This window comes from Ooceraea biroi, chromosome 3, assembly GCF_003672135.1.
Source record: "Ooceraea biroi isolate clonal line C1 chromosome 3, Obir_v5.4, whole genome shotgun sequence".
Classification (NCBI taxonomy): domain Eukaryota; kingdom Metazoa; phylum Arthropoda; class Insecta; order Hymenoptera; family Formicidae; genus Ooceraea; species Ooceraea biroi.
In genome coordinates, this window is record NC_039508.1 from 5938785 (window position 1) to 5965717 (window position 26933).

Below are 26933 nucleotides of genomic sequence, written 5' to 3' on the forward strand. Positions count from 1 at the left end.
TACGAGAGAAAGCGCATTAAGAATAAGATCCAGGTTAAGATCGTGATTGCCCCGCAATTTTTCAGATTACAAGTGCCATCTTGAATTGCCAAATCAAATTGCTCGTTATCATCTCTCGTATAAAATTACCACTTTTACATATTTATGAAAGGAAGACAGAAAATAATATTATTTCCTCATTTTATATTCGTCGGAAATAAAAAACACATTTGTATGGCGATTCATATGACTGTGAGAAACAATCGCAATACGTCTACTCGAAACTATATAAATTGTTAAAAGTTGTTAACTAATATGAGCTAAGTATTCTTGTAAGAATCAGTATAAGGATCAATTACTTCAATGTTCCTTGACAAGAGAAGAAACAGATCCCGGCGGCGACTTTTACGACACCGAGAGAGCATTCGGCGCTTTGCAATGGTGCGTGCAACATAAACGTAAACCGCTACGTAAAGGCCTCGTATTTCCTGCCGGAGCAGCGATTTAAGTGCATTGTTAAAAAGCGGGAGCAATTTATTTGACGAAAATGAGGTCGCGTGACCGGCATCCGAAGACATTATCGTGACCATCATGTGGCCCAATTAAGAAGGTGCTGACTCGTTTCGCGGAAACGAATAAACAGATAATAAAGCAGCATCATCAGCCTATCTCGGCAAATAAACATGGTGAACGCAACATGGTAAGCGCAAGCCAGCATGCAAAGTCGAGTCGTCGAACTCTGCGCTGTTTATCGCGGGGAACACCGGAAAACAATAAAACCCACGCACCCTGCATACGTTATTACATGCAACCGCTGCATTATCGGCATCTCGTAATTATTAGCCTCGCATAATTATCCGACTTATCGAAGCCTTCAAATGTAACCACGCTAAGTGTAAACCAACGGCGCTCACACTGCGGCCACACCACCGGAAGTGATCCCAACAATTTGAGAGACCGATTTATTCCGTTTTCCAACGAGAAAGTTTCAGACTACATTTTGCAAACTCCACATACGTTTATGCACACGTAAATATAATAAAAATATAGAAAACACACGTATATGTAAAAGTATGATTTACGATTACGAGGAGCGCCGCTCCTCGAAAGGCATCACGGACACCAGCGAGGATAACAACCTAAGCAGCCATATAATTCCGGGGAGGTGGTAACGACCTCAAGATCAAATTGTATCCCCGGCAAATCATGAGATACATCGGCGGGGAATCGATGAAGGGAGCCGCCGCCGCGCCGCTGCCGCAGCCACCACACGGGGCTATTTTGAGCGCGGCGAATATAATGTACGAGCGCAGGTACCCCCGCGGAGGCATCGACGTAAGGTCGTGACGCTCGCGAAGGTTATGACACTCGTAGGAGGACAGACGAGGTCGGGAACGTAGGTTGTTCGCTCCCGGAGGTTGATGGATGATCTCGGGGTGTCGGAGATATGAGGCCGCGATTGGCGGGCCATAAAGCAGGACGGGAAGCACCCATACGGATCCTCCTGCGCGTCTTCAGCCGCGATCGCATAATCCGCCCGCCTTCGCGGGAGTCCTCGATCAGCCTTTATCGTCCATCTCCCGTCCGACTTGTCTGCGCGAGTCGATCTTCCGACAATTTGTTGCGCGCCTTTTTCGTTCCTGCACCTATAAAAAGACCCACCATCAGAACATTTCCGTATACTTGCGATAAACGTAAGTGCATGCGAGAAAATTCTGCAAACAGTACGAAAGATTCTATAACTATTACCGCCCAGTCGAGAATTTGAGAATCATTGTGGTGGTGATTCATTCGAGTCGGCGTACGGAAGTTTTTACGTGCACGTAAAACATGATGGATAACGGAGTGCGCCCGTGCTTGTTAATTAATTAATTACCAGTTTGCGTAGACTCTGATATCTCGGCGATCTGGATACACGATTGCGTGATTTAATCGTGTATCTGCATTCCCGGAGATGCGGCCCTGTGCTCGTCAGCGATTACGATGGATTGATGCAAAGCGCGAATAAATTCGACCACCTTGTTAACTCGTTATCGTCTTATCTCAAGGAACATTTTCGTATCGTTGCGTGGTTGTACGACTGACGGGTTCGAGGATCTGGCTTTTATGTGGCAGGATAAATCGTGTTACGTGGGTGGTCATAGTGGCTTCTGTGATCACCGATCATTCCCCGATACCCGGTTCGATCGCGGTGGTATTGTATGTTCCTCCGTTTATCGCTACATCGCGTAAGTTTCATTTCGAACGGTAAAGACTATTTTTGAAACAATGCGTAGAACTGGTTGAGTGTCAGAAACCATCGTCTGGAAAAGGATGTTCATACGTTTTATCTGTATAAATAATCGTTATTAGTAGCACGATGGTATCCTATTCAAGATTTCCTTTTTAAATTATTCCGCGAGTTACAAAGCTAACAATAATAATTGATATAACATAAATTACTTTACGCAATGCGTAACACAATTTCTGTTCCACATTTCTATTACGCAATTATTGTTAGCTGCAATAAAAAATCGAGATAGCACGTTACGACAGATTGTAATTACAACAGAATGTTAGGACGCATTAATCGACTTCTACAGGAGCAACTTTTACCGTTTCCGTTATACAATATTCCGGTATTCCTTATTAGGTATCTCGTGTAGCAATAATTTACCTAATAATCGTATTGTGAGCAGAGCGGCATGCAAATTTAATTGCGCGTGTACATTAATTGCTAGCAACGTTGTTGCAACGTCGTTGCGATGAAAGGGAGAAGGGGCACGAAATTTCACGGGGTCAGGCGATCACACTGCAGGTTCCTTGCAGAGCGAAATGCAGACTCGTAAGTTAGCGGTTAGACATCGCCTGTGGATAATTAACGCCTTCGCGGATTGTGTATACGTGACGTTTGCCAGTGCGAGCTCGGTGCAGAAAATCGTTGCGCAACATTGTTACGTTACGGCGCGACTTTTATGCCGCATGCTAATTAGAACGGGCACCGCTTATTATACAGAAACTTGCGCGATTATGAGGGAAACCCTCCTTGGTTGGTGGAACTTCGGGAAGTTTCGTAAAACGCGCAAAACGTAATATTTCACGGTAAGCTCGCTCTATTAATTAGCGCGGATTTGCATAATTAATTAATCAAAAGTCTGCCCGGCACCGACGCGCGTTACACTTCCTGCTAATGAGTGCGCCTCGCATAATATCCATCGATTTCATTACGGCGCGCATTACAAAACGCCAACCGATATTAACGTGTGATAAGGGGATTTCCTAATCTTGGGCAACCACCGACTTTCTTATAGTCCCATCAAAATAATGTTCGGGAATATATAACACATAGTACTTACATATTCTAGGTAACCGTTGAAAGGTTTTGTAAGAGAAGCCTTATTCGATTCTCTTGAACGTGAATAAATTTCTGTCTCCCTTAATTTTCTGTTATCTCACATTATGCGGAGGATGTAGAGGGACAAAGCTTCTTTTTCGAGCTGTATCGAGATCTAATGCCAGATCGAAGGCACGGCAAGTTAAACGAACGCATGTTTGCGAGGTGTGCTCTCGTTTCTCTCTCGGGCGTGTGATAAAATAACTAGAATAAATAACGGACGAGACGCGGGACCAACGACGGAAGGAGGAAAAGGACGCGGGAGGCCGGAAAGGACGTCACGTGCGGGATGTTGGCAGTCGCTTTCTCTGATCGCCTTTCTTTTTTCCCTGCCGTTTCTGGCTCGCTCACCCGCGCATCAGCTCTCGTAGTCTTCCTTCTTTGTCCTGCGCTGCGCGCAAAGTTCAGCAAACAACTTCGGAATTCGCTGTCTGATGAAGAGGTCTCGTTTGTTTAGTCCCTGCCTTTCGCCATTTCTTCCGTTCTGCTCGATCATGTGTCATTCCTGCGATATCCACCGTGCTATATATTTCCATTCGCGATATAATGCCCAATATCTCGCCCGGCTGTCTCAGTTATAAATCTAAGAACCCTCATTTCTCTTTTTTTTCTTGTATTTATGACACTCGTGTCTGGTACGCACCTGCTCCAATTGATATTCGGAGAACTCATAAACGAGAAACGATTACGTTAAAGAAGTTTTCGAGACTCAATGTAACGCGATACACGAGAGAATCGCGTTGTGCGCTTGTGTTCAACGTGTCCGCCGCCGAATTTGTCAGATTTCGAGCACTCGCTCTTCATGTAGATATGACGTGACAGGGTTTCGTGCCCCGAAAGTCAACGTTCGCAGGGAGGCGAAGTACGTCGTAGACACAGATATCCGGAAGAGGTAAGGAGACGTCTTGCCGAACACCATACAAGGAGGACACATGTGTGTCTTACGCGCACAAATTCAGAATCGGCGAAACCCGAAGATCGGATTCCGTCGATGTGCGCTCGGCTTCCAGAACACGCCGAAATTTCTAGCGGAAATGAGAGAGGCGGACGGAGAGGAACGCTCCGCCGGGTTCCCGGGAGACCTGCCACGAGCAAAAGGTCACGTTATTTTCCATCTGAGCTGCTATCCGCGAGGCGAGCTCCTCCGAATAATTCCGTGGAAGAAGCCGGCCCGAATAAACGAAAATTTTCCCTTTAAAATGCGGAATGGCCGAGCGGAGTCGACGGTCGATATGGCGGGCGGACGGCCCCCTCCATACACACGTACACACACATAAATGCACACACACACACACACACACACACACACACACACACACACACACACACACACACACCGCCCCCTTTCGAGGACCCTCTTCCATTGAGTCTCGCAAATAGCTCTCGTTCCTGAAAGACCTCTTGCCTTCCCTTCCTCCCGTTGTATCTTGCGTGCACGTACACGTCTGTTTCCACCGCGCGAGAATTCATTTCGCACGGCGGCTGTCGCTACCGTTGCTGCAACTTGCGCTAATTCTGGTTCTGCAAGGATACAATCTATCATTATCGCAGAAGTATCGTTCAGAACGGTATAGCCGTGCTCTTTGTGAAACAAATGTCTCGGAATATTTCGATGTAATATCCTGATATTGATTCGCGTTGTTCTTAACGGCGACGTTAGTCAATAAATTAAACATGAAGAGGAAAAGAAAGTCAATGATATTTGTTATTCGGGAATGGCACTCAAGTACGCCTTTCTGCTCTTGTGTTTATGCACGCGAGATTTTAATCGCCGTGAGATTTCTCTTTGACAAGTACGTTTCGCTGTCAATTTTGCCGGGTGCAAAATTTCCGCGCGTATCCAAGATTGTATTCAGGAGGAAGGAAAGGAAGGCGCGCTGTGTGTGCTTGCCTGGAATAAGCCAGAACCAATTCAATTACACGTCGTGGCCGCACTCGAGGGCTGCAGTCTGCCGAGGAAGGAGGTTCCGCAGTTTCCTGACAACTTCTGCAGCAGACGAGATCAGTCTCGTGCGACACGTCCGAAACGATGCCAATGACCACTAGAATCAGATGTCGGAAGTGACGTTCTTCGGAAACGCTATATAAATGCCATCCTTGATGTTCGGAGTACTGGAAAAATTACGACATATATATATATATATATATATATATAATATATATCTTTATTGCAAGAAAATAGTTTAATGAATAATAAGATTATTAAAATATGCAAAACAGGATATTTTTATAGCATTATTAGTTTAACAATCAAGATATGTCTTGCATTACATTTTTCTAATATGTAATGTTGTACATACTATGTAGACGTTATATAACAAGGCGTGCAGTCCTTTTCATTCGTAAAGAATGGAAAGGATTGCACGTCTCGCAGGAAAAGTCGAGCGGAAAAATCTCTCGCCTCTTATCTTCATCCCGTTGTCGAGAATGAGCCCCAAGTCTTGCGCTAGTACAAGGGCGACCAAGAAATTGCCCATTTGCAGCTGGCCATCGAAATCTTTTGGGGTAATATTTACCTTCAAATCATCTACGATGGAAATGCCGGGAGAAAAGAGAAAGGCGCTAAAAGGAATGCGCGCCTACGGAGCGCCGAGAGGGGCCGCGAGAAGTGGCGACAACCCCTTTATTAGATTATTGGACGAGTGTCGCAGCATGGGCAGTCTTTGAGTTCTCGACGACGACAACCCTCCGGGCTTATTGTCTCGTTTCCAGCGGGCCTCACCCTCGGCCCTCACCCCTGGACTACGCCCACGTCCGAATCTATTTATTTACGCACTTTTAAGACGCCACCCTCTACACTCAAAGACTCCGTAAATTGCCTGGAAATTGATTTCACCGACATCGCTCGACTGCGGCCGCTGTGCGCTTTCTCGTTTCGGGAAGAACGACAGAAGCCGGAAGCGGACTGTTGAGGTAATCAAGCGCGGTTGAGCTTAATTGTCTGGTTCAGTTTTACAAACGCATTTGGAAGAGTAGTTGATACGAGTACCTTTGCCAGAAAAGCCATTCTGTGCTTTCATGTTATAATTTGTTGCACATTTTCCGGCCTGCAAGAGAGAGTTATGGTGACGAGGTTGGTAATGACGGGACAGCTGCATGCAGCAATCCATTGTTCGCCGTGAATCTACCCTAACTGAATTTTGAAAAGTCACATTTACGTTTGCCTGCCGATCGCTTAGCACGTGCTATGCCGGTTGCATCAATTTTTTAAGCGTGAACGGGGACGTTTATCATGGCTCCACGCGGTAGGAACATTTTTCCATCTCCCTTCTAATGCTCCCCCATTTTCAATAGCACTCTCAAGCCAATCAAGATTGTAAAAAATATTAATAATCAGTTTTGTGCTATTCTTTTCGCAAAGTTAAGATCCTTTCTGTGTCTTTCTCTCGTCGCAAATCTTTTAACCGGAGAATTTCCTTAAGAAAGCTCGATAATTCTTCAAATTTTAATTATAATAAATATAATTTTTCAACAAATAAACGGTCGATGCATTGAGCATTCCAGACATCAATTGTTATGCTAAAGCCGAGTCTGCTCCGCATTTAATCGTTTCTGTTCAAGCCACTACACATGACGCATCGCATTGCACCACGATACGCGGAACGAATCTTCGGTGGGATCCTCGATTTCAAATCGAGTCTTTAATCCCGACGAGCCTTAAACGCAACAGTTACGTATAAAGAACGGACGAAGAAGAGACGGAGGGTGCGGAGCAGCCTCCAAGTCCTTGATCCAGGCTTAGACGCGACGCACCGTGCCGGGGGAGGAAAACGTGAATTAGGGGTGGTTTATTTTTTTTTGTGAGGCAAGAGAGCCGCTTGTGCATACGTGACCGCGTATACGTACACGCGTGCACGCACACGCGGACGCGGACAGAAAAGGCGGGGGATGACGAGTGAATGACAGGACAATGAGCCCGGTCTGATGCACGCGAATGCTTTATGACGATTCAATATGTACGCCGAGAGGGAGCGGCCGCGCTCGGTTGCACTCTCAATGCACCTACGGGAACCTACGAGAACCTACGGGAACCTACGGAAAGCTCGAATTTCTCCCTCCACACGCGGAGAGATTCCGACACGGTCGGCGCGGTTTTTGATAGAATGATTGGGGAATCGATATTAACATTCGTCATAAATAGATGCTGGACGACGCGCACCGGAAGCGGCGGGCTCGATTTCTAGTCGGCGGTGATCTTTGATCCTTGATCCTCTTGAACTCACAGTGTCACGATGCACGCCTAATTGACTATCAGTAATCTGTTAGAGGCATTATGTTCATGCGAGATAAATATTTTACATCCCGCCGTAGAGAGAAAGAGAGAGAAATATCATACATTTTATATTTGACGAACATATTGATGTTTTTCAAGTATGTATTCGGAAAATTTGAGTCTCCCGGCTTGTCTAAATTTTCACGTGGATAGCAACCAATTATTATCGGGGACGACAATTATGGAGTGCTCTATAAAATAATTGCGAATTTCTCACAATGCTCCGTATTGTGTCTTTGAAGTAATTACGCCAGGCTTATCCTGGGCTCGATCTTGCTTTGCCTGCGATGTTTCCGTATTTGCTGTCATGGTAATCATGGTAATGATCTCACGGCGTAATTAACTGACGCTGCGCCAAATGTGTGCGTCTAATTATAATAGAGCCATATGATATAGCGCCGCGCCAGGGACAATTTTGAATTCACAATACGTACTTCCTCGTCGCGCACAATGTGTCGATCGCTATCGTATACACGGATTGCACGCGAATGAATAAATGAATATGTAGTTTACCTAGTCCACGCATATTCAGGAACGACGGTTGTTCGTGAAATTGCTCGCTGCGATGCTGCGCTGCGACTCCAAAGTGCTCGGACACGTTTTTATCGTTGTCTGCTTTTTCCTGCTCAAGGTTTTGCATCAAGGTTTTACCATTTATCTGATATTTCGAGGCCACAATGAGATGTCATTCTTCTCTCACAATGCAGAGATCTCATCAGATCTCTTCTCTTGTCACAATGAGGAAAATTTGCGACACGTCAAAGAAAAATTCACTTATCCGTATTTTACGGAAATGTAAAATTAACGTTTTCTTAGGAGACAATATGTATTTGAAATTCCACGTACGTACGGACGCTTTTAGCGAGCGATTCGATATTCCGCATGCAGTCGCCACAGCTCCACTGCTCCAGTTCACTAGACATTTCTATTTTCTGAGAAAGAAACCCTTTTTGGAATACAAGCCGCGCATTACTCGATCGAACGAGCACAGGCAGGGTGAGATCGCGCAACGATGAAGAAGATTCTGAGAGCAGCGACGGAATGAAGAGGGGGGACGAAGATGTTAAAAGGGGAAAAAAATCAGTTTCCAAGATCGGGGCAACGCGATGCATTCATCGCGGTACCTTCCCATGACCCAGAAATCGGGGATTCTAAAGGATCGTCGGAGATTTGCGTTCAAAAAACAGGCGGTTTTACCCGTTGCGGACCCTCCTTTCCTTAACCTCCCCCCTTCAAATTTTTTAGGGTGAATGGCTTCTTCTTCGTTCGCATCTCTCCACGTTTTTTTCCCTCCACGTTACCCCGTGATTTACAAAAATCCGGTGAATATGCAGGATATGCATCATCCCCACCTTTCAATTCGTCCTTTCAGGCCATGTGTGCGTACGTGAGCGCGATCATCGAATGGTGATCTTCCAGAATCACGAGAAAATTTACCTGCACCCCACTATGCTTTCGCGACGACCCCGTAGCTTCTCGCCTCTTTTTTCAACTAGGGGCTGCTGCTCCCAAACGAAAAAAAAAACGGTCACGTAGCGTCGGATTTCACCCTGAAATAACGCTTTTTCACACAGTTTTTACGCATTTGGCCTGACGGGGGGCTAGAGCGGCGTAAAAAGGGGATTGCGCGTCTTTTAAAACGCCGCGATGCTAGATAGCAATCTTCGAGCGTAACGAACATTCTCATATCCGGTGATATGATTCGTCCTCTCGTAATTTTCAGCTCTTTCTTTTTTTCAGAAATTATTTATAAGAGTTATTTTTAATATACCTTGAAAGAGTTATTTTTATCTTAATGGTATGCTTTTAAAAACTTTGCTTAAAAATATCAATTTTTGTTAAAGGTACTTAAATATTATCGTGAAACGTGTCTTTTTAGTTTTAACTTAATGCACAATTGTAGGGAAGAGATTTTAATCAAGTAAAAAAGTATCACATCGCTCTAACGCAAGATTGGGGCAACCGTGTACCAATACCCCTGAGATGTTTCCATCCATTTGTTCCTTTGTGCTGCTGTGGCCACACTGTGATCGTTAAATAAAACTTTCGTTCATCTAACTCACCCTCCGATTAACCGATATATCAGCCAGCGATACGAGAAGGATGATGCGCGAAAATATAATAGTAAAAAAACGATATCATCCAAAATTGAGTAGGGGGAAGTTCAGGGATGTCGGGCGACTTTTCAATATCGATTGATATCGGCGTCGATTCTCTGATGGACTAACCATTTGATTGAAACCCGAGAATTAAGCTCGTCAGATCACGTTGATCGTAGCGGTTGATCACTGACCGAGATAAAGTGCAGTAGGAGATTAAGAATTGGGATTAGATTATAAATAATACACATACAAATATTTGGAACCGGCATTTTGTCGCAGACGTCGACAAAATTCCGTAGACTTTGTTGAGATCGATGATACGACACTCGAAGCTAGACGACCTGTATTGACATGAATCTATGACGACGCAGAGTTCACATGCGCTTATTCTGACGGATGAGCTGGTGCTTATCGTTATCAGCTGCGCATTTATTCAGAAATTTGCCTTTTCATATGTATGGAAATACGTTTGAAGTGCCGCATAATTCTGCTCGGCAGCATCAAACACTGAACCAAAGAGGTTGCTGTTACAATTCTGTTCTCGTCAGTAATTGACGATCTAAATTGATCGAAAATTAAACTGTTCTGAATAATGTGAGATTACTTTACCGGGAATTTTCTCCCGCATCGTCTCCCTCGTCTTCATCGAGGTTATCGATACTCGCAAGTTTACTCGCAGCGATGTTTGATTTAGCCGGTATTGCTCAGAGCGATAATCTTATTGACGTTAAACATGTAAAACCGAGGCGCGCCTTGGCAGAGCGTCACGTTATCTTGCTGGAAAACCCACACACGATGATTGAGCGTAAAGGTCGATGCGTCGTGCGAGAATTCAAAAGTCGTTTCTCGATCTCGATCGCGGCCTTCGGGGATCTTTCGACGAATAGCGTGATGAAACCAGCTGCATGGTAATATAAGCGATTTTTGAAAAAGCATACGTATAATAACGCCAGAGAGTTTATGCACATCGAGATTATTCATCAGGTGGTCTTGCTCACGATGCGTATACTGTGGCATCCGAATGTTTGGTGTGTTGGCTTGACTATCATATTCAAAATCTCGCGTGCGTAAATAATTCGCGTTTCACGAGCCTTTTATCTCTCTCGTGATATAACGTCGACGTCACGCCAATTACCTCCTAGGATGAACGACAGACAGAGACATGGAAGAGTTCGCCTCGGTATCCGATAATTAACGTCGTGGCATAACCAAATGATGTTCGTGTGTATGCAAGACCGAATTCAAAATTGTCGGTGCGGACGATTACTTGAACACGAAAGATCTCGTATTTCGCAGTCGCACCTCACAACTCATGCAAATCGATGAGGTATCTTAACGTCTCACGCAGGCAGAGAAAGCGCTTCGAGAAGAGCGAATAATTTACAGAAAAGAATAATTTCTTGTTATCATCTGTGCGACAAAAGTCACGCAACCGGCAGTAATCAGCTCAGTATGGAATACCCTGCATGAAATTAAGCGCGAGCCTACTCTACATTCTCTTATCCGAGCCGCATGAAACGATTACTATTGCGAAAATGTAAACTGAGGAAAGCTGCAACTTCTCCGGTCTGATGCATGCTTCAGGATCACCGGGAGGACTCGCTCGATATCCCAGAAATGTCCTCTTCCGTCCCATCGAGCCCTCGCCTCTTTCTGTCGAGCGCGCGCCGTGAGAAAACTCCGTCCTCCCTCGATCGATCCTCGCCTACTACCCCCTCAAACCTCATCCCCCTTTATGTACCCCAGTGTCGCAAAAGTGCAACAGGACGATTGAGAGAAGTCGTCGCATCGGGAGAAAGGAGAACGGCCCCGCAATGGCAATGCGGGCGACCGGTCGCCTGCTCGGCTACCAGTTTTTGCGATGGTCCCGAGGGGCCTCGTGCCCCCGCGCTCTCACACACGCGCGTACGTACATACTTGCACACCGTCGCGCGCGCTATACGTGACGCATTACGCATGCACGCCGCCGTCGCGTCGGGATGCACCGCGCGCTCCACGTCGCGCTCTCTCGCGTGCATGTACGCGCTCTCTCACGCACTCACGGACATGAGTGCGTTCGTGAGTCAGTAGTGACGTGGTGCAGCGAGTGCATCCGCGAAGAGAGTGCGGTTGCATTGGCGGCGCGGCCAGCCAATCGGGTTATCGGGCGACGAATTCACCCCTCCCGGTCGCCGCGCCGAGCTTCTTCGAGGCGGGCAGTTTGCTTTAAGGATCTCCGCGTTGGTTTTTTTCCTCGTCTTCTCGCGTTCCGCGCGTCTCCCCTTCTTTTCTTCTTCTTCTTCACCTTCTCGTCCTTCGATTTACCCTCGTGTCCGTCCATCAGTCCGTCCACTCGCCGCTTCGTCGCCTTCATTTCCCGCGGCGTCTGCCTCCGAAGACGCAGCTGCTTGTGGAGATTGCAAGGCAGCGAGCGCTCTAACAAGGGGCCAAAGGGCTAAAATTCACGACGGAAAAATCGCGTGCGGAAATATATATTTTCCAATGCATTACTGACTCTTAAGCATAAAAGTCTCGTTTTCTGAAAAAGTACGATGCGCACGCATGGCGAAATGGAAAGAACAAACGTATCATTATCGCGTTTGCCCCCTTTCCACTATAATTTTCAAGACTGTTTGTAAATTTGTTAATATAATACATCAGACATACCGTCGCTGACAAATTGCCCGTGAATCTTATCGCGTCGCGTGTATCACGGTAGCCGAATCGAACTTAGCTCGCGTGTGATGCCCGCGAATGTCGATCGCAGCCAGGCGCGCAAATCGACTATACCTTAAAGTATCACGATTTGACTTACAAATCATTACTCCGATTACCAGCGACGTGCTCGCTCGTCCCTAACATCGCGCCGGTATGAGAGGCGTTTATCGCGTTTATCGCCATATTCGCGCGCTGCTTCTCGTGTACGAACGATCTTTCTGCCACGGTACGCGCAGCATCGATCCCATCGAAAGCGCAGAGGCCCCCGATGCCACTGATTAATATGCCGCGCGAACGCGAACAACTCTCGTGCGCACACGCTTGGAGGTACCGCCCGGCTGGAAAAGTGCACGTGGAACGATACACGGGCACCGGCGGCGAGAGATTAATTAGCTCCGCCGAACGAGTGAGGGAGAGGAGAAGAGGGCCCGAGATGATTGCCGGCGATTGGCCGAACGAAGCCGCGAGGAATTTAATAAAGTCCCCATCCGGTGCGGTACTTCTGAGCTCGCGCGCGTGCTCGTCCGCACTATCGACGGTTCCCACGTGCACTCGCATTATTCACGGCGAGTGTATAATAAATGCATCGCGAATACGCGACCGTCTGCCCGCAGACACGATTTGATCTGTACGCACGCACGCACAATCCGATGCAACTGAAAAGTTCTCGGTGCCTGGGGAACTCACGCGGCGCGACTCGAAACAGAATATATCCGTGAGATTATCATAGTTAATCACCAGGGCTCTCGTTACTCATTAAACGGTCATTTCGTACATCGCACGCGGGTAAGTTCGCCGCGCGCCACTGTCAATTAGAGTGGTGAAGCATGAACGATAGTCACTTTCCAGGAATGTTGCCTCACTGCACATTTGAAGGGAAAAGTGGGGAAACATCAATGCTCTTGCTTCACATACATTAATTCAAATTAATTCCTGAGGCTTTGCGTATTCTTGAAGACGCGTGACACCTGTAAGCTCGCAAACTTGCACACTTCCAGAAATGAATTCAAAAAGTTACCACTTTATGGAAAAAAACATGATTGAAGTTTTTGGAAGTTTTGCATGTATGGGTAGATTACAAGAAAGAAATTCGACGTGTAATGTGTTATACACATTCTGCAGATTAAGTGAAACAATTTCAAGCTACAATTCTGTCATCTTGATGTGAATCAGTACTGACTTCTCAGCCGGAAGTTCTATTATAGCTATCAAGATTGAAATTCCAAATATCCGTCGAATTAACATAGCTAATTGCTCGTCGGCAATAATTGCATTTCTCATTACTCGTTAATAGTTGTTTTGATCTTCACAGTTTTACGCTGCCGGATACACACTTACCAATTAGAGTAGTGAATGTTAAACGTTTCCGACTCTTCAGAAAAATACGATAACGCGTTTCCTGTTTCGTTCAGCGAACGATACAAACAGATATCGAGTACATTTTCCGCTGTACACTTTCGCGATTCGCAACATTATTGCTGGAATAATTGAAAAGTGTCAACGTAAATACATAAAATGTAAATAAAATATCTACGTTTGACAGCAAGCTGTATTTTCTCTTGAAAGGATTACTAAAATCAGATAGCAAAGCAAACTGTCAAACTGTAAAGTCAAATAGACGCAATCTTCAACACAAATCGCTTCCCGATACCCCGGAATCGACCGCAACGAGGGGTAGCTTCGCCATACCATCCGGTATAATCCGTTAAAATAAAAAAAAAGGAATCAGAGAAAAAATATTATAACGGTAGAGTAGAATGTAACGCGCGGGTTGTCGCGTCGCAGCCCTTCTCGACGCGGACTCGCTAAGCGTCGATAAAGCGCAACAGAGGAAGGGGGATGGAGGCAGGTCCGGAAAAAAGTTTAAAATGTTTGAGGAAGGGGTGGTCGACCGTCCTCCCCTCCATCCCTTCTTCGACCCGCGGGCGCGCCGCGAGTGCGGTGCCACCGGCAGGGGTTGCGCTCCTGTGGATCCTTTGGAAACGCGTGCCTACGTACGTGCCCTGGCTGTGTGTGCGAGTGCGTCGCACACTCACGCACGTGCTCGAGAGCGGCCGGGCTCGTGTCTCTCGCACACGGGCGGAGATTCGGTCGCTCAGAGCAGATGCAGATGCAACGGCAACGAGCGATGCCAGCCGGTGGCTGAAGGGGAGGATGAACGGATGGATGGAACGCGAACGACGTGTGTCTGCCATTGTGATTTTAAAATCGCTACCCCGGACCGCTACGCCGTCCGCCCGTACCCCTCGTTAATGCTCCACCTATATCTCGGAGCTTCGGGTTTTTCACCCCTTCTCCCGAGTGGCCGTGCCGATGACGGCAGGCGAGTGCTTCGAAGTGCCTCTGTCTTGGCGTAGATACTCTCGATACTCGATTTGGCGGATTGCTACTGTCGTTAAATTCATTTTCTCATTTTACGGTGGATATTGATTCCGAATTTATTTAATCATCATTATCAGATCAAATAAAATAATTTGTTTGCTGAGTATATTGTTTAACGTATTTAGAAACTGTGACATGTTTTCCTAAAGTTTCTAAATTTTTGCATCAATTTTCTCCTGCATTAAATTCTTCATGAAGCAGCTGCATTGAAGATGCTAATACTCGTAGGGAAAGAGCTTGATAGTTTCCTTTTTTCATTCGAATGGGGATCTCAGGCGCACGCATTTCTAAAAACCTGAGGCTCGGAAGGCTGTTTGAACGGTTTCCGCCTAGCATGAGGAGAGGTATCCGATGCGCAGTATCGTTTTCGGAACAAGAGTTATGATATTCAGCTGTGCTCACAGAGAGTTCTGCGCCATATTTTCCTTTGCGTCATATTGCGGAAGGCAGAACATGGACTTTGCTTTACTGTATAACAATAATATAACATTAGATACACAGTCACTTTCAAGAGTCATAATTTAATATAAATATAATTTGTATTTTATTTTCTCAATCTTCATACGCTCTATAATTTGCTATAAGTGAATAATTGAAACGCACAGTTCCACCTCTTCGATATACATCTCTCTCAAAATGGCGGCTCGTCCCGCGAGTTACATGCAGATTGGCCGGGTGTCGGTGGAAAGGAGTTATGTCGAAGGGTGGTATCCGGCATCCCTCGTTCGCGGGGCGGTTTCGCGCTTGCGCTCACAACCCTTGCCGCGTTTCTTCAGCCCCTTCTGCCTCGGCGGATCCGAGCCTCTTTATTATTCACGTTTTTTATTGGACGAGGCGAGGCCAGGTAGCTCGCATAACATAATGGCGGTCGGTGGACTGGAACGGATGTGAATTGTAAAACCTTATTTCCCCAAGAATTTCAATTGAATTTGTTCCAAACGAAAAATCGTAATTTAATATTTATCTCGCAAGAATTCTGATATCGAATTATTAAGTTCAATGTCAAGAAAAAGGACATCTTAATATCTTTATAAAGAAGAAATGTTAACTCGAAATTAAGTTAATAAATCTCGCCGTGTCTCGAGCGTGAACACGAATTTTGGGACACCCTAAACTTATGCGAGTGTTAAGATACCCAGGGTGCGCGGGGGGGATAGTAGCTTTATCGATCGTCGTTCCGACAAGGGCAACCAGCACGAAATAGGGAAACTCTCGACGCGAATGCTGATTCCTTGTCTTTCTCTCTCATGAGCATTCACCGAGTCCGAGAAAACGGCGGGGAGTTAAAAGAGTAATTTCGCGGAGCGGAAAAGAATAAAAAGAACGAAGAAGTAATTGCGCGTTACGGAATACAGAGAGATGTTAATACCGCGTTTCTGTATCGTTAACTCGCATCGATAATTATCGAGAACTTTAAGAGTTTATAGGAGCTGCGCACGTGTACACGTGCGTGTAACGCCATTAACAACGTTGGACTTTGGTACGAGTCGTAATTTTATCACGAGTACGTGTTGGTGTGATCAAGATGAAAAATTCTACGCATACAAATGCCACTGATACTATGATAATATATTATAACGATACATTTACACGTACGATACATACAAGTACAAGCTCCACATTTTTTCAGATTCTTACGAAAGAACGTGTATTGGTATCGTATATCTGAGGAAATAATGCGATAATCAAGTTATTTATACAGATAAGGGAATACTTTACTACTTCCAGAACAAACAGCATAAATTTTCCACTATCACGTCGTTATTAAACAAAGTGCATTGTGAGCTATATCTTGCTACCTTTCAATTTTATTGTCTTAAATGCAAGAGAGAATTAAACTATTATATTGATACAAAAAAAATTAGTTTAGATATTTCAAAGTGAAAAAAATTTATGGAAAAATCCAATTTTATTAGCTTGTTGCATCATTCCTGTCGTATTTCGTGCGCTCATCTTCGACGCGCAAGAAATTATGCAACAACCTAATATTAATATTGAAAATAAAATCTGTAAATTGTTTAAGATATTAGTTTATATATATTATTTGATTTGCATTTCAGTTTACTCGTATTGATAAATATTAAATATTATTGGTACATTACGAAATAACGGCGCCGAAGAAAGATGTTAATCACGTTTCGGTGGATGGTACCGTCATGTTGTTTCCGATAATATCGAAGAAACAACGACCGATTAAAAGTCATTTACCTGCACACGCGAGATGCTTCGTTTATGCATCGTGGAGCATCGACATTCCAAGTATTATTTTTACTCTTTATCCATGTTCTTGCACGGAATTCTCGCGTCTGTGCATGCGTCGATGACTAATACTAGTAATTTCCTATAAATCTCGAAAATATTTTATTTGCTTCATATTTAGTAGTAATAGATAAAGTAATCTAGGCCAAGAACAATATTTTTATATTGCTCGCGCGCGGCGATTGCAATTATATTGAATCGATAAGTGGAAAATAAATAACATGAGTATTTTATTAAATCCATATCTTTGAAATTGTGTGCATGATTACTACTTAAACGAGATTATTTTACAGTGTTTAACACAAATATCCAACTTTTTATTTATTCCTCTCATTTTATTTGATATTCTTTTATCGTAAGAAAGCGCTAGTATAATAGAAAACTTGTAGGAAAGATAATCGATGCGGATGTTTGTGCATCTCCGCTTTCAATCTCGGCTGAGGAAAACGAAGGCGATGAGACATAGAAACAAGATAATCGTGCAATTACTTCCGGCGTTCGTCGCTACAAATCGACCGGTCGATTTTAATCCGTAAGCTCGAGCTGAAAATCGGAGACCCACGGACGGTCCGGCGATTTATTTATTGGAGGAAGGGCTTCGAGGCCGCCCCCCCCCCCTCTCTCTCTCTCTCTCTCCGTTCTTTCGCTTTGCTCTTCCCGTTTTCTCGACGCTTCTTCTGTCCTAAGCAGGATTCAATTTGGCCACTGCCCACGGTTTTACCTTCAAAGAGGAATCACCATTGCCGTCGTATGTGGTCGGACGGCCCTCGACGTGCGCGGGACCGGTCGGCAGCCTCCAGCATTAATCTTATATCGAACGCTTTATCCGCGTTCGCTTTCTCGTCCCGCTTCTTCGTCTCCCCAGCCATCGCCCTCTCTATCGCCGACCTCCTCAACCCTTGGACGAGCAGGAATTTTCAATTCTTTCGAGTGCCGCGGGGAAAGCAGTTTGCTCGGGGCGTGTTGTTCTTCCGTGCTACCGGCTGGTACCCGGAAGCTAGAATCAGCAGAGGTAGCTCCATTGCTCTTGGAGAAGGAGAAGGGAATTTGGCGACCGAGCAGAAAAATTTCAGACTCTAAACCATAAAATCTTTTCAATATAAGTCAAGATACCCGAAATTGTTTTTAAACGTTCGATCTTATCTTATAATTAAACCTGTATAATTTGTGCTGCTATTAGCTACATTTGAATTCGGAAGATGAATCTCCATGCGTTCAGTCTAGTTTTTCGTTCGATAATCATCTCTTATTGTGAAGATTTATTTTAATATTGCCAAGTTAATATTAACCAGGATCAGCCTCGTTTTCGCGACGTGCGATTAATAGTATTCGGGAATGGCAGAACGTGGAAAACGAGGTGGCTTCGTCCTTGCCGATCTCGCCGCAGCCGGGTGCGCCGCTAGCAGGACATTGGCCAGGACGAATAAGTAATGTAGAGGTCCATTATGCCGAAACGGTGAAGGGTCTCCGGTCGGGGTCAGCCAATCCCCTGGAGGGCCGTTAAAGTGAAATACTCCTGAATGCAAGGTGGCTGGCCCGTCTCTTCAGTGGCCGTGCTATGGGGCTTACCTCGTCCCTCTGCCCCGTCAACTTCTTACAGGGGCGCACCCTCCTACTCTCCCTGAACCCAACCCTCAGTAGTTCGCGTGTAGGTAAATCGTTGTTATCTGGACAGTGATAAACCCGTGAATGGAGTTCGCGCGGGTTGGACGAATGGACGAGGGGAAATGCAAAGAACGAAGGGAAAAGGTCTTCTCTGCGAGAAACAGCAGTGGGATGAGAGAGACGAGTCGCGGAGTGGATGGCTCTGTTTATGCGGACTAGTTTCCGTTCGAATGTGACTGCGACCCTCATTGGGCGAGAAAGAAAGAGATGACGTTAGGGACGCGCAAATGAATCAATGAAGTCGATGAATGATTCATTTGCGCGTCCGCGAAATTTCTGGTTTAGTGCGAAAAATTAGTTGTCACTTGTTCTACAAATTATTTGCTTCGTCAAGAATTTATAAAAAATTATTCTTTTTTATCAGTTAATTTTTATCAGTCATATATAATTTTCTGTAATTATATTAATAAAAAAATTCCGTCAAGAAAATAGTTGAACAATAATTCGGCTTTGTACAATTTTCTTGTATGATGTCACATGCAATACGAATTGTATGTGCAGACTTGTATAATTGAATCCTTCGAATCTGGCACGCAACTTTACGTTGAGTTTACCTCAGTGTGATATAGTTTCGTTTGTCTCCGTGGGGTTGAATGAAACCAGGGGGTCATGCAAACACTACGAGATTAAAGGAAAGCTCCATACTATGGTTCACGTTTGAATCGTAGCCTCGGGCGAGCCATCCTTGTGGAAATGGCATCAAGGTGACTCTCAATATCCCACTGAAGGTTCAACGAACGACCGGCCATCAATGTAATTAAAACTCGATGCTATCTTGAAACAAAATGCGTTAGATAATTAGTTACACAATATTGCAATTATTAACGTGAAGAAATCAATCTTGGAATATTTATATTTTATTAGTAATAATTGATCTGTTTTGTGATATAATGATTATCGTAGAATTCTAACATTATGTGAGTCCATATTAAACGAAATATTTTTGAAGTAAGTGCTTTCAAGCTCGTGGTAGGTAGGAAAAAATCGAATAGTTCGTATTAGCAGGCTCGGAGCCCGTTCCGAAGCGCGGAATACCGGACAATAGTCGATCTAGCGGGGGAGATGGAGGTCAGCGGCCATTCTCTGATGATATTGATTAGCCGACGCCCTTAGTTAGCGCCGGCTACACTTTCTTCAGCCCCGCCGCTTTTCCCGCCTCTTTTTCCTCTCGATAGGAAAAACCTTCTCTCACTCTCTCTCTCTCTTCCTCTTTCTTCCTCTCTCTTCCTCTCCTTCGCGGAACTAAAGGCTCCGGTTACCACCCTCGTTCTGTCTTTGCCTCTCTCCTGCATCCTCTGCTGAACCGCCCGACATCCCCTATTCTCCTATCGTCTTCTAGTTACTGTATTTCTGTCTGTAGAGCAACGCGCGTCTCTGATCATCGTTAGTAGCCAGATAGATGAACGAAGAGAGTTTCTATCGGGGATGTGGGAAGGCAGGAGGGTGGAGGGAGAGTACGGAATGGCGAGGAAAAGCGAGCTAAATATCTCGGGCTAAATCATTCGTCAAGCAAATAATACCGAGTCTGAGTCACGTCTCACGCATGCGGGGGCGATACGGTACTCGCGTGTTCCATAAATCCGAGACCCCACAACATGTACGGGGTGCCCGAAAGACACGAGGTGGATATTTGAGATCTTCAGCACGCGACAGAACGTTGAGACGTTATTGTAAATTTATTTATGAATTTGAACATTGAAGATTACATCGTGTGCTAACGATTGTTTAATATAATTAATGTAGTAATAATACATATTAATAACGTTACTCTTAATATATTATTAATGAAAATATTTAAAAAACATTTATACGTAGTAGTGGCTTAGTACACAAGCGCACAAATTGCTATTGTGCAATATTTATTCATGACGCGATCAATATGTAATTTAAAAAAATGTTTGTATTATATATAGTTCATTAAGTTTTGCCGTTCGATCATATTGATAAATGCTTTGTGACGCATCCAACTTCGGTGCACCCTGTATATATAAATCGCCCTTACAAATTTAGGGAAGAGAGGAAAAGCTCGGTATGCCCCTGTGTAATTAGACACTGCAGCCTGGAACTACATCCAGAGCCGGGCATTGTTCCCAGAAATTAAGGGAAACGGGGAAAACCGGGAAAACTGGCAGGAATAGGGGATTCGAAGGGTCGCTAATTACGGCGGGTCTATCCGGGGGGAGAGAAGCCATTTTCCGCACACGCATAGGCGCAGCAGTGTGCGTTATATTAATACACATGCGAAGCATAGAATTTATCTCGAGAGTCTCTTTTGCAATTTGATCTTCCATTGCTGATATTACTGTAGTATCTGTTTGAGAGAGATCGCGTATCCTTTCCTGCCGCATTTATAAAAGGCCGCATTTTGTAGTGTTTGCTTGATTCTAGTCAAATAGAATCCATAAAACTCTTTATTCAAAAAATTTTCTACAATAATTAAAATAATATGGATAATTAAATTATACGAACGAAATTTTGTACTGTACAGAATTAATTTGTACTTACATTATATTAGTATAAAATAATTATGCGTTGTACAATAGTTTATACATAGGTTTATATAATAGGTTTTTACAGAGTCTGACATTGATTATAAATCTAAATTTAATAAATATTAGGAGTGTGATTTAGTTTTGAGGGTTTTGCAACAGATGGCTGTAGTGTCAGTTTGTTCCAATAGCTGTTTCCGATAACTGTTGTTTCTTACAGTCTTGACATTATCCATGACATTTAGTAGCATTATAGCAATAGATGCAATAACAGTCGTGTTTATATCATCGTAAAAATGCAACTTCCGAAAGAGCATTTTCGACATGCGTTGCTTTTGTTTTTTAATCAAAAGAAAACTGCGGCTGAGGGTTATAGAATTCTTGTGGAAACTTATGGTGATTCTGCCCCATCAATTAAGACGTGTGAATACTGGTTTAGACGCTTTAAAAGTGGTGATACTGATGTGAAGGACAAAGAACGCTTGGGACAACCAAGAAAGCTTGAAAATGCAAATTTGCAAGCATTATTGGACGAAAATCCAACACAATCCACTTCAGAACTTGCCAGAGCATTAAATGTTGATCGTACAACAGTTACCAAACATTTACATGAAATGGAAAAAATTCAGAAAGAAGGGAAATGGGTTCGACATCAATTATCGGAAAGTGCCATTGCGAACCGGTTGAACATTTGCATTTCGTTGATCGCCAGGCAAAAAAGAAGAGTCTTTTGTCTCGGATTGTTACTAGGGATGAAAAGTGGATCTATTTTGATAATCCCAAACGCAGAAAATCATGGGTGGATCTAGGCCAACCATCAACATCCATTCCGAGACGCAATATTCACGGTTCAAAAGTAATGCTCTGTATTTGGTGGGATAATGTACTATGAGCTGTTAAATCCGCATGAGACTGTCACGGCTGACCGTTATCGACACCAATTGTACAAGTTGAAGCAAGTATTGGACCAAAAACGACCACCAATTGCGAGTAAACGACGGAAAGTGATTCTTCTTCATGACAACGCTCGACCTCACGTTGCGTTATCAGTGAAACAAACACTATTAGAGCTTGAATGGGAAGTCTTATCGCACCCCGCGTATTCTCCGGACATTGCTCCATGCGATTATTATTTGTTCCGGTCGATGCAACACGCTTTAGAGGATACACACTTTCATAATTTCGAAGAAGTGCGAAAATTCGTTGACGAATGGATCAACTCAAAAGAAGAGTGATTTTATCGTGGTGGAATCCATCTCTTGCCAGAAAGATGGGAAAAAGTTATAGAAAACGAAGGAAAATATTTTGATTAAGGTATTCATTCATTATCATATTTAAATACATGCGTTTTTGAGCAAAAAAAACCCTCAAAACTAAATCACACCCCTAATATTTAATGTGAGTGACATTGTTACATCTTGTAATTTTATCTAACTTTTGTACAATCGATTTGCGCAGATAAGGTCTGGATGGGCGACAATGAGGTCGCGTGGCGAGACCAGTCTTTCAAGAGGACATCACCCTTAAATCCCTGTACCACAACGACTACTACGACGACGACAGGTGGTGGGCCGCTGACACATCCCCACCTGTCGCCACCCGTAGCTGCCCCTGTTACCACCCTCGATCACAATAGCATGCACGCAAAGCTTCCAGCCGGTGAGTAAAAATCTTACGAAGTAAATCTCCGAATACTTTTGTGCCGATATTATTCTAGACTATAGGTATTAATAATATTTTTCATGTGTTTATGTAAAACCTTAATATTGCATTTCCCAAAAACTTACCAAATTCCAAATTTGCATGATAATGCAGCAAAAATTGTAATATTTCATGAAGTATTTGTTTTGAAGTACAAGTATTTTTATCAGAACAACGTTGTTGATGCGCTTCTCGAAGAAATATCGAATTCGTAGAACGTGTAGTACCCTCACGATTCATCCGTGAGAAACCCGGTTTGCGTCGACAGTGGTGGCACTCTGGCGATGGAGGGTCAGTGGCTTAAAGCGGCCTTAAAGCGAGGCTCTTTAAATAATGCAATAAGCTTGATGTCATTTACAACACGAGACAATGGGAGGAGTTCCTTTTACGGAAAGGTCCAGTAAGATTGCCTCTCAGTTGTGTATTTCCGACCCTCGACTGCTCCGCCAATCACGACTCAGAGATTCGCTCGTTCCGCTTCTCGCAATTCGCCGACAATAATGATAGCAGGGCGATTTATATAGCTTTGCATATTAGATAACGGGAAATTGCGTGTAGCAGCTTTGCAATGCATTCTCCAAAAACTACTCCAAAAAATAACGCATTAAATTCTCATATGACAATATCTAATGAAATAAGCGATTGTTGTTATCCAGATCGCTCATAGAATTATTACTTCGTTATCACGTTACAGATATTTTTAATTAATCATTCACTCGTTTGAGTCAGAAGTTATAATATACGGAGGTGTCTTGGGTAATTTCGCGTCAAATTATTTTTTTCCTGGCGTTCGATGAGAAATGCGGGAACTAATACAGTAATATAATATCATATCAAAGATATTCATTGTACGCATCACTGGGCTCTTCAATAATTTACGAGAAGTATGGAAGATAAGAAGAGAATGCAGTCGGGGGGCAACATACTCTTATCGGTCTCGGAATAAAAATAGAAGCACCTGCCGTCGACTATCGTTCTCCCGGATTCAGGATATCGGAAGTTGCTTCGCGAAGCATATACGAAGGTGAAGGCCGACAGAAGAGAACTAGTGGGATCCAGACGGTGGTCTCTTTCGTTTGCCTAAATAAACGTAGCTCGGAGATTGATGCGAGGGAGATCGTGCCGGGGCCCGAACTTCATCGGCTATACGATCGGGCCCAGGACCGCCCGCAGGAGACGAACGCTTTTCGTCTTCCTGTGGAAAGCAGGGGCGATTGCAATCTCGCGGGAGGGGGAAGGAAGCACTCGGCGCGGTATGTTTAATGCATCGCTCAACATTTCCATGTCAAACATCGCTTTGACTCGCGGAATTTAAAACCGTCTCGCTTGCTGCTGCACGGACGCATGCACACATACGTTTCGACTACGTGTATGTGGATGCGTGTATGTGTGTGTGTATATGAGCGATGACGGGAAACTACTCATCTTTATTTACTGAATAACCATCACGCGAAATGCGCCAAGTCCACGGCTGATCGATACAAGGATTCGAATAGTTGAAGTTACAAGGGTGAGAGGCAAAGGTTGAATGAGATTCTACAAGCGATTTAAAAAAATGGCGTTTTGTTGAATTTTTATTTATATTTAATATAATAATGACAAAAATTGTTTTACAATCTATTATTTCTTCTATAAATTTCAGAAATAAAAGAAGAAAAATTTACATTAAAAACTAGTGAAACATTTTATTATACAAGGACATGTGCATAAGAATGGACAAATTAAGATGCACAAATTGCATCGTTTATGGTACTATTACACCATCGTCAGATTGATCCAATAAAATAGCAGTAGTCTTGTGTTATGAATAAATGTTGGAAGAGCTGTAGAGATATGAAAGTCGTCAAGAATGAGTGTGCTGGTGAGAGACATGCGACGTTGAGAGTTATTGATTACTTCCTTAGACACTAGACGGTCGTGAAATCTAAAGTTAAGCCTAATGAAGCAATCTCATTACAACTTACAACGGTACTTTAAAGAAGAAGCCATTTCTTCATCTTAAATTAAGCCAAAGGCGACTCCAATTAGGTACTCATCTCGTCAGTATATATCAACAATCCCGCGTAACTATGTTGTCTAATGTCCAACCGTAAAATACACTCATCATTTATCCGCAACATAAAAGTCACTAGCAAAAACTAATCGCAGTCAATTATTATTTTATATGAAAATATAAAGCTTATCGGGGAGAAAAACCAATTTGCCTCTCCTTTTCGTTTAAACGTTATCGAATCAACTTGACTTCTGCCAACCGCTGTTATCGACATCGAGCGTGGTGTCGACTTTAAGGAAGGAAACATTCCCCGAACGTAGGGTTCTTTCGAAGCTATTTGCCTCGCAAAGCCGTTCTGGCCTAGCTGCCAAGCGTGTTTATTCGGTATATCAATAAGGACGAAGAGGGCGAGAGAGCAAGAACGTGGTCCCCCGAGGACCCAGTCCTTGCGCGGTGGCGATCGGCCGTAGCTCCTTCTGGACAGCTTGATAACATTAGGTCGCCTGTGCCGACATATGCATCGGCTAGTTCTTAAAGGACGAGTACCAGCGAAAAAGGTTTCTTGAAATATTACGGTCTCGTGGACACATTTGCGCAAATACGTGTTCTAGGGTTCAGTTTTTCGTAGTGCATTTTGTCTAAGAAATAACGGCAGTAATATAAATTTAAGAAAATATAAGAGTCATTTAACAAACTTAATAAAACTTTAACAAAACAAATAGATGAATTATAATATTGCGCTCTGGCTAGACAAACCAGCAAATTAATTTATCTCTCTATTTAGTTATTTTAAATGAATTCTTACTTGGAACGTGAAATTGTAAAGCAGTTATGCATATATTTTACATTAAAAGTAATGAGAAATATTATGTACAAATGTTAAACCGCAAACGAATGAAAATTGCATGTAGAATCGTTTATATTATAGATATCTATAAATAAATTGAGGGGTTAATAAAATATTCTTGAATTAACAGTGAAGAAAGAAAGTTTTGGAAGTTGTAAGTAGTAAATCGTCGCACAGTGTGATGCAGTTTATTTTCGCGTAAATTACGCTCGTCGGTTAAAGAAGCATTCTTTCTTGCCGGACGGCAGGAATCGTAGGTATTTTTCCCTCGGGGCCATCGTTCTTCTGGTTCGGATCACCCTCTTTCCTCCAAAGTATTTAAATTCCGTTTATTCGATCGACCCTCTACCAAATTATTTCGCATCTCTGCATACTGCACAAAGCGTGAGTTCTAACGTTTATCACAAGAAATCAAGAAGATTCTTTTAATAAAATAATTTATATTAAAACTGCAAATTCAAATACTTCAATTTTTATGATGATTTTGTTTTTTATTTGTATCGTTATTACTCTTGCATGGATAATTCCTCGTTTTGTGGTTTTTGTTACTAACATTTACAACAACATTTACATACAACAAGTTTAAAAGAATGTAAAATCTTTATCCCAACTTTGATACGGAACGTCTTTTCGTTCGTCGCATGATTAAAGTTTACTCACGTTACTGTTTGAGAATTAATCGCTCTTCTCGGAACACGCCGGCTGTGATTGCGTTTATACTTTCATTTCGCTGTAGAATATGAAATATCGAACGTGTCCATATGCGGACCAATAACCAAGGCTACGTATCGTCGGTATACGAACACCATCCACGTGGGGGTTGGGGACGTGCAGGCGAGAAAGGGTGGCTTGAAATATTGGCTACATAGATTTCGACCATTATTGGCGCGTGTAAAACACGGCGACATTTGGCGTTAAATCGATCAGGGCACACTGTACCGTCGTGCAAACGTCGTTTCTTCTCGCTCGACGAATAAATACGCCGACCGATTGTAAAATGCAACATAAACGCTGTAAATAACGCTCAACGAAACGACCGGAGCGCCGTTTTATCCCCTGCAATCGATACCTTTGCATTTGCGCAGTTGTTTCAGCGCTTAGATACTCATTTTAAAAATTTTTCTAGCCGTTGTGTATTATTTCGTAAATTATAGTATATTGACGCACTTATTT

General features: G+C 43.6%; 1 protein-coding gene across 3 annotated transcripts in view; it reads left to right on the top strand.

Moving 5' to 3' along the window:
* Window positions 1–26933, top strand: part of LOC105277497 (POU domain protein 2) — a 120691-nt gene that overhangs the window by 40805 nt on the left and 52953 nt on the right. For 2 of the 3 annotated variants that reach the window (XM_011335885.3, XM_011335886.3), the window contains one exon: window positions 22678–22878. The exons of the other annotated variant lie outside the window; for it this stretch is intronic. In XM_011335885.3, coding sequence (XP_011334187.1) covers window positions 22678–22878 — 201 coding nt within the window. The remainder of the gene's footprint in view (window positions 1–22677; window positions 22879–26933) is intronic. 3 annotated transcript variants of the gene reach the window in all.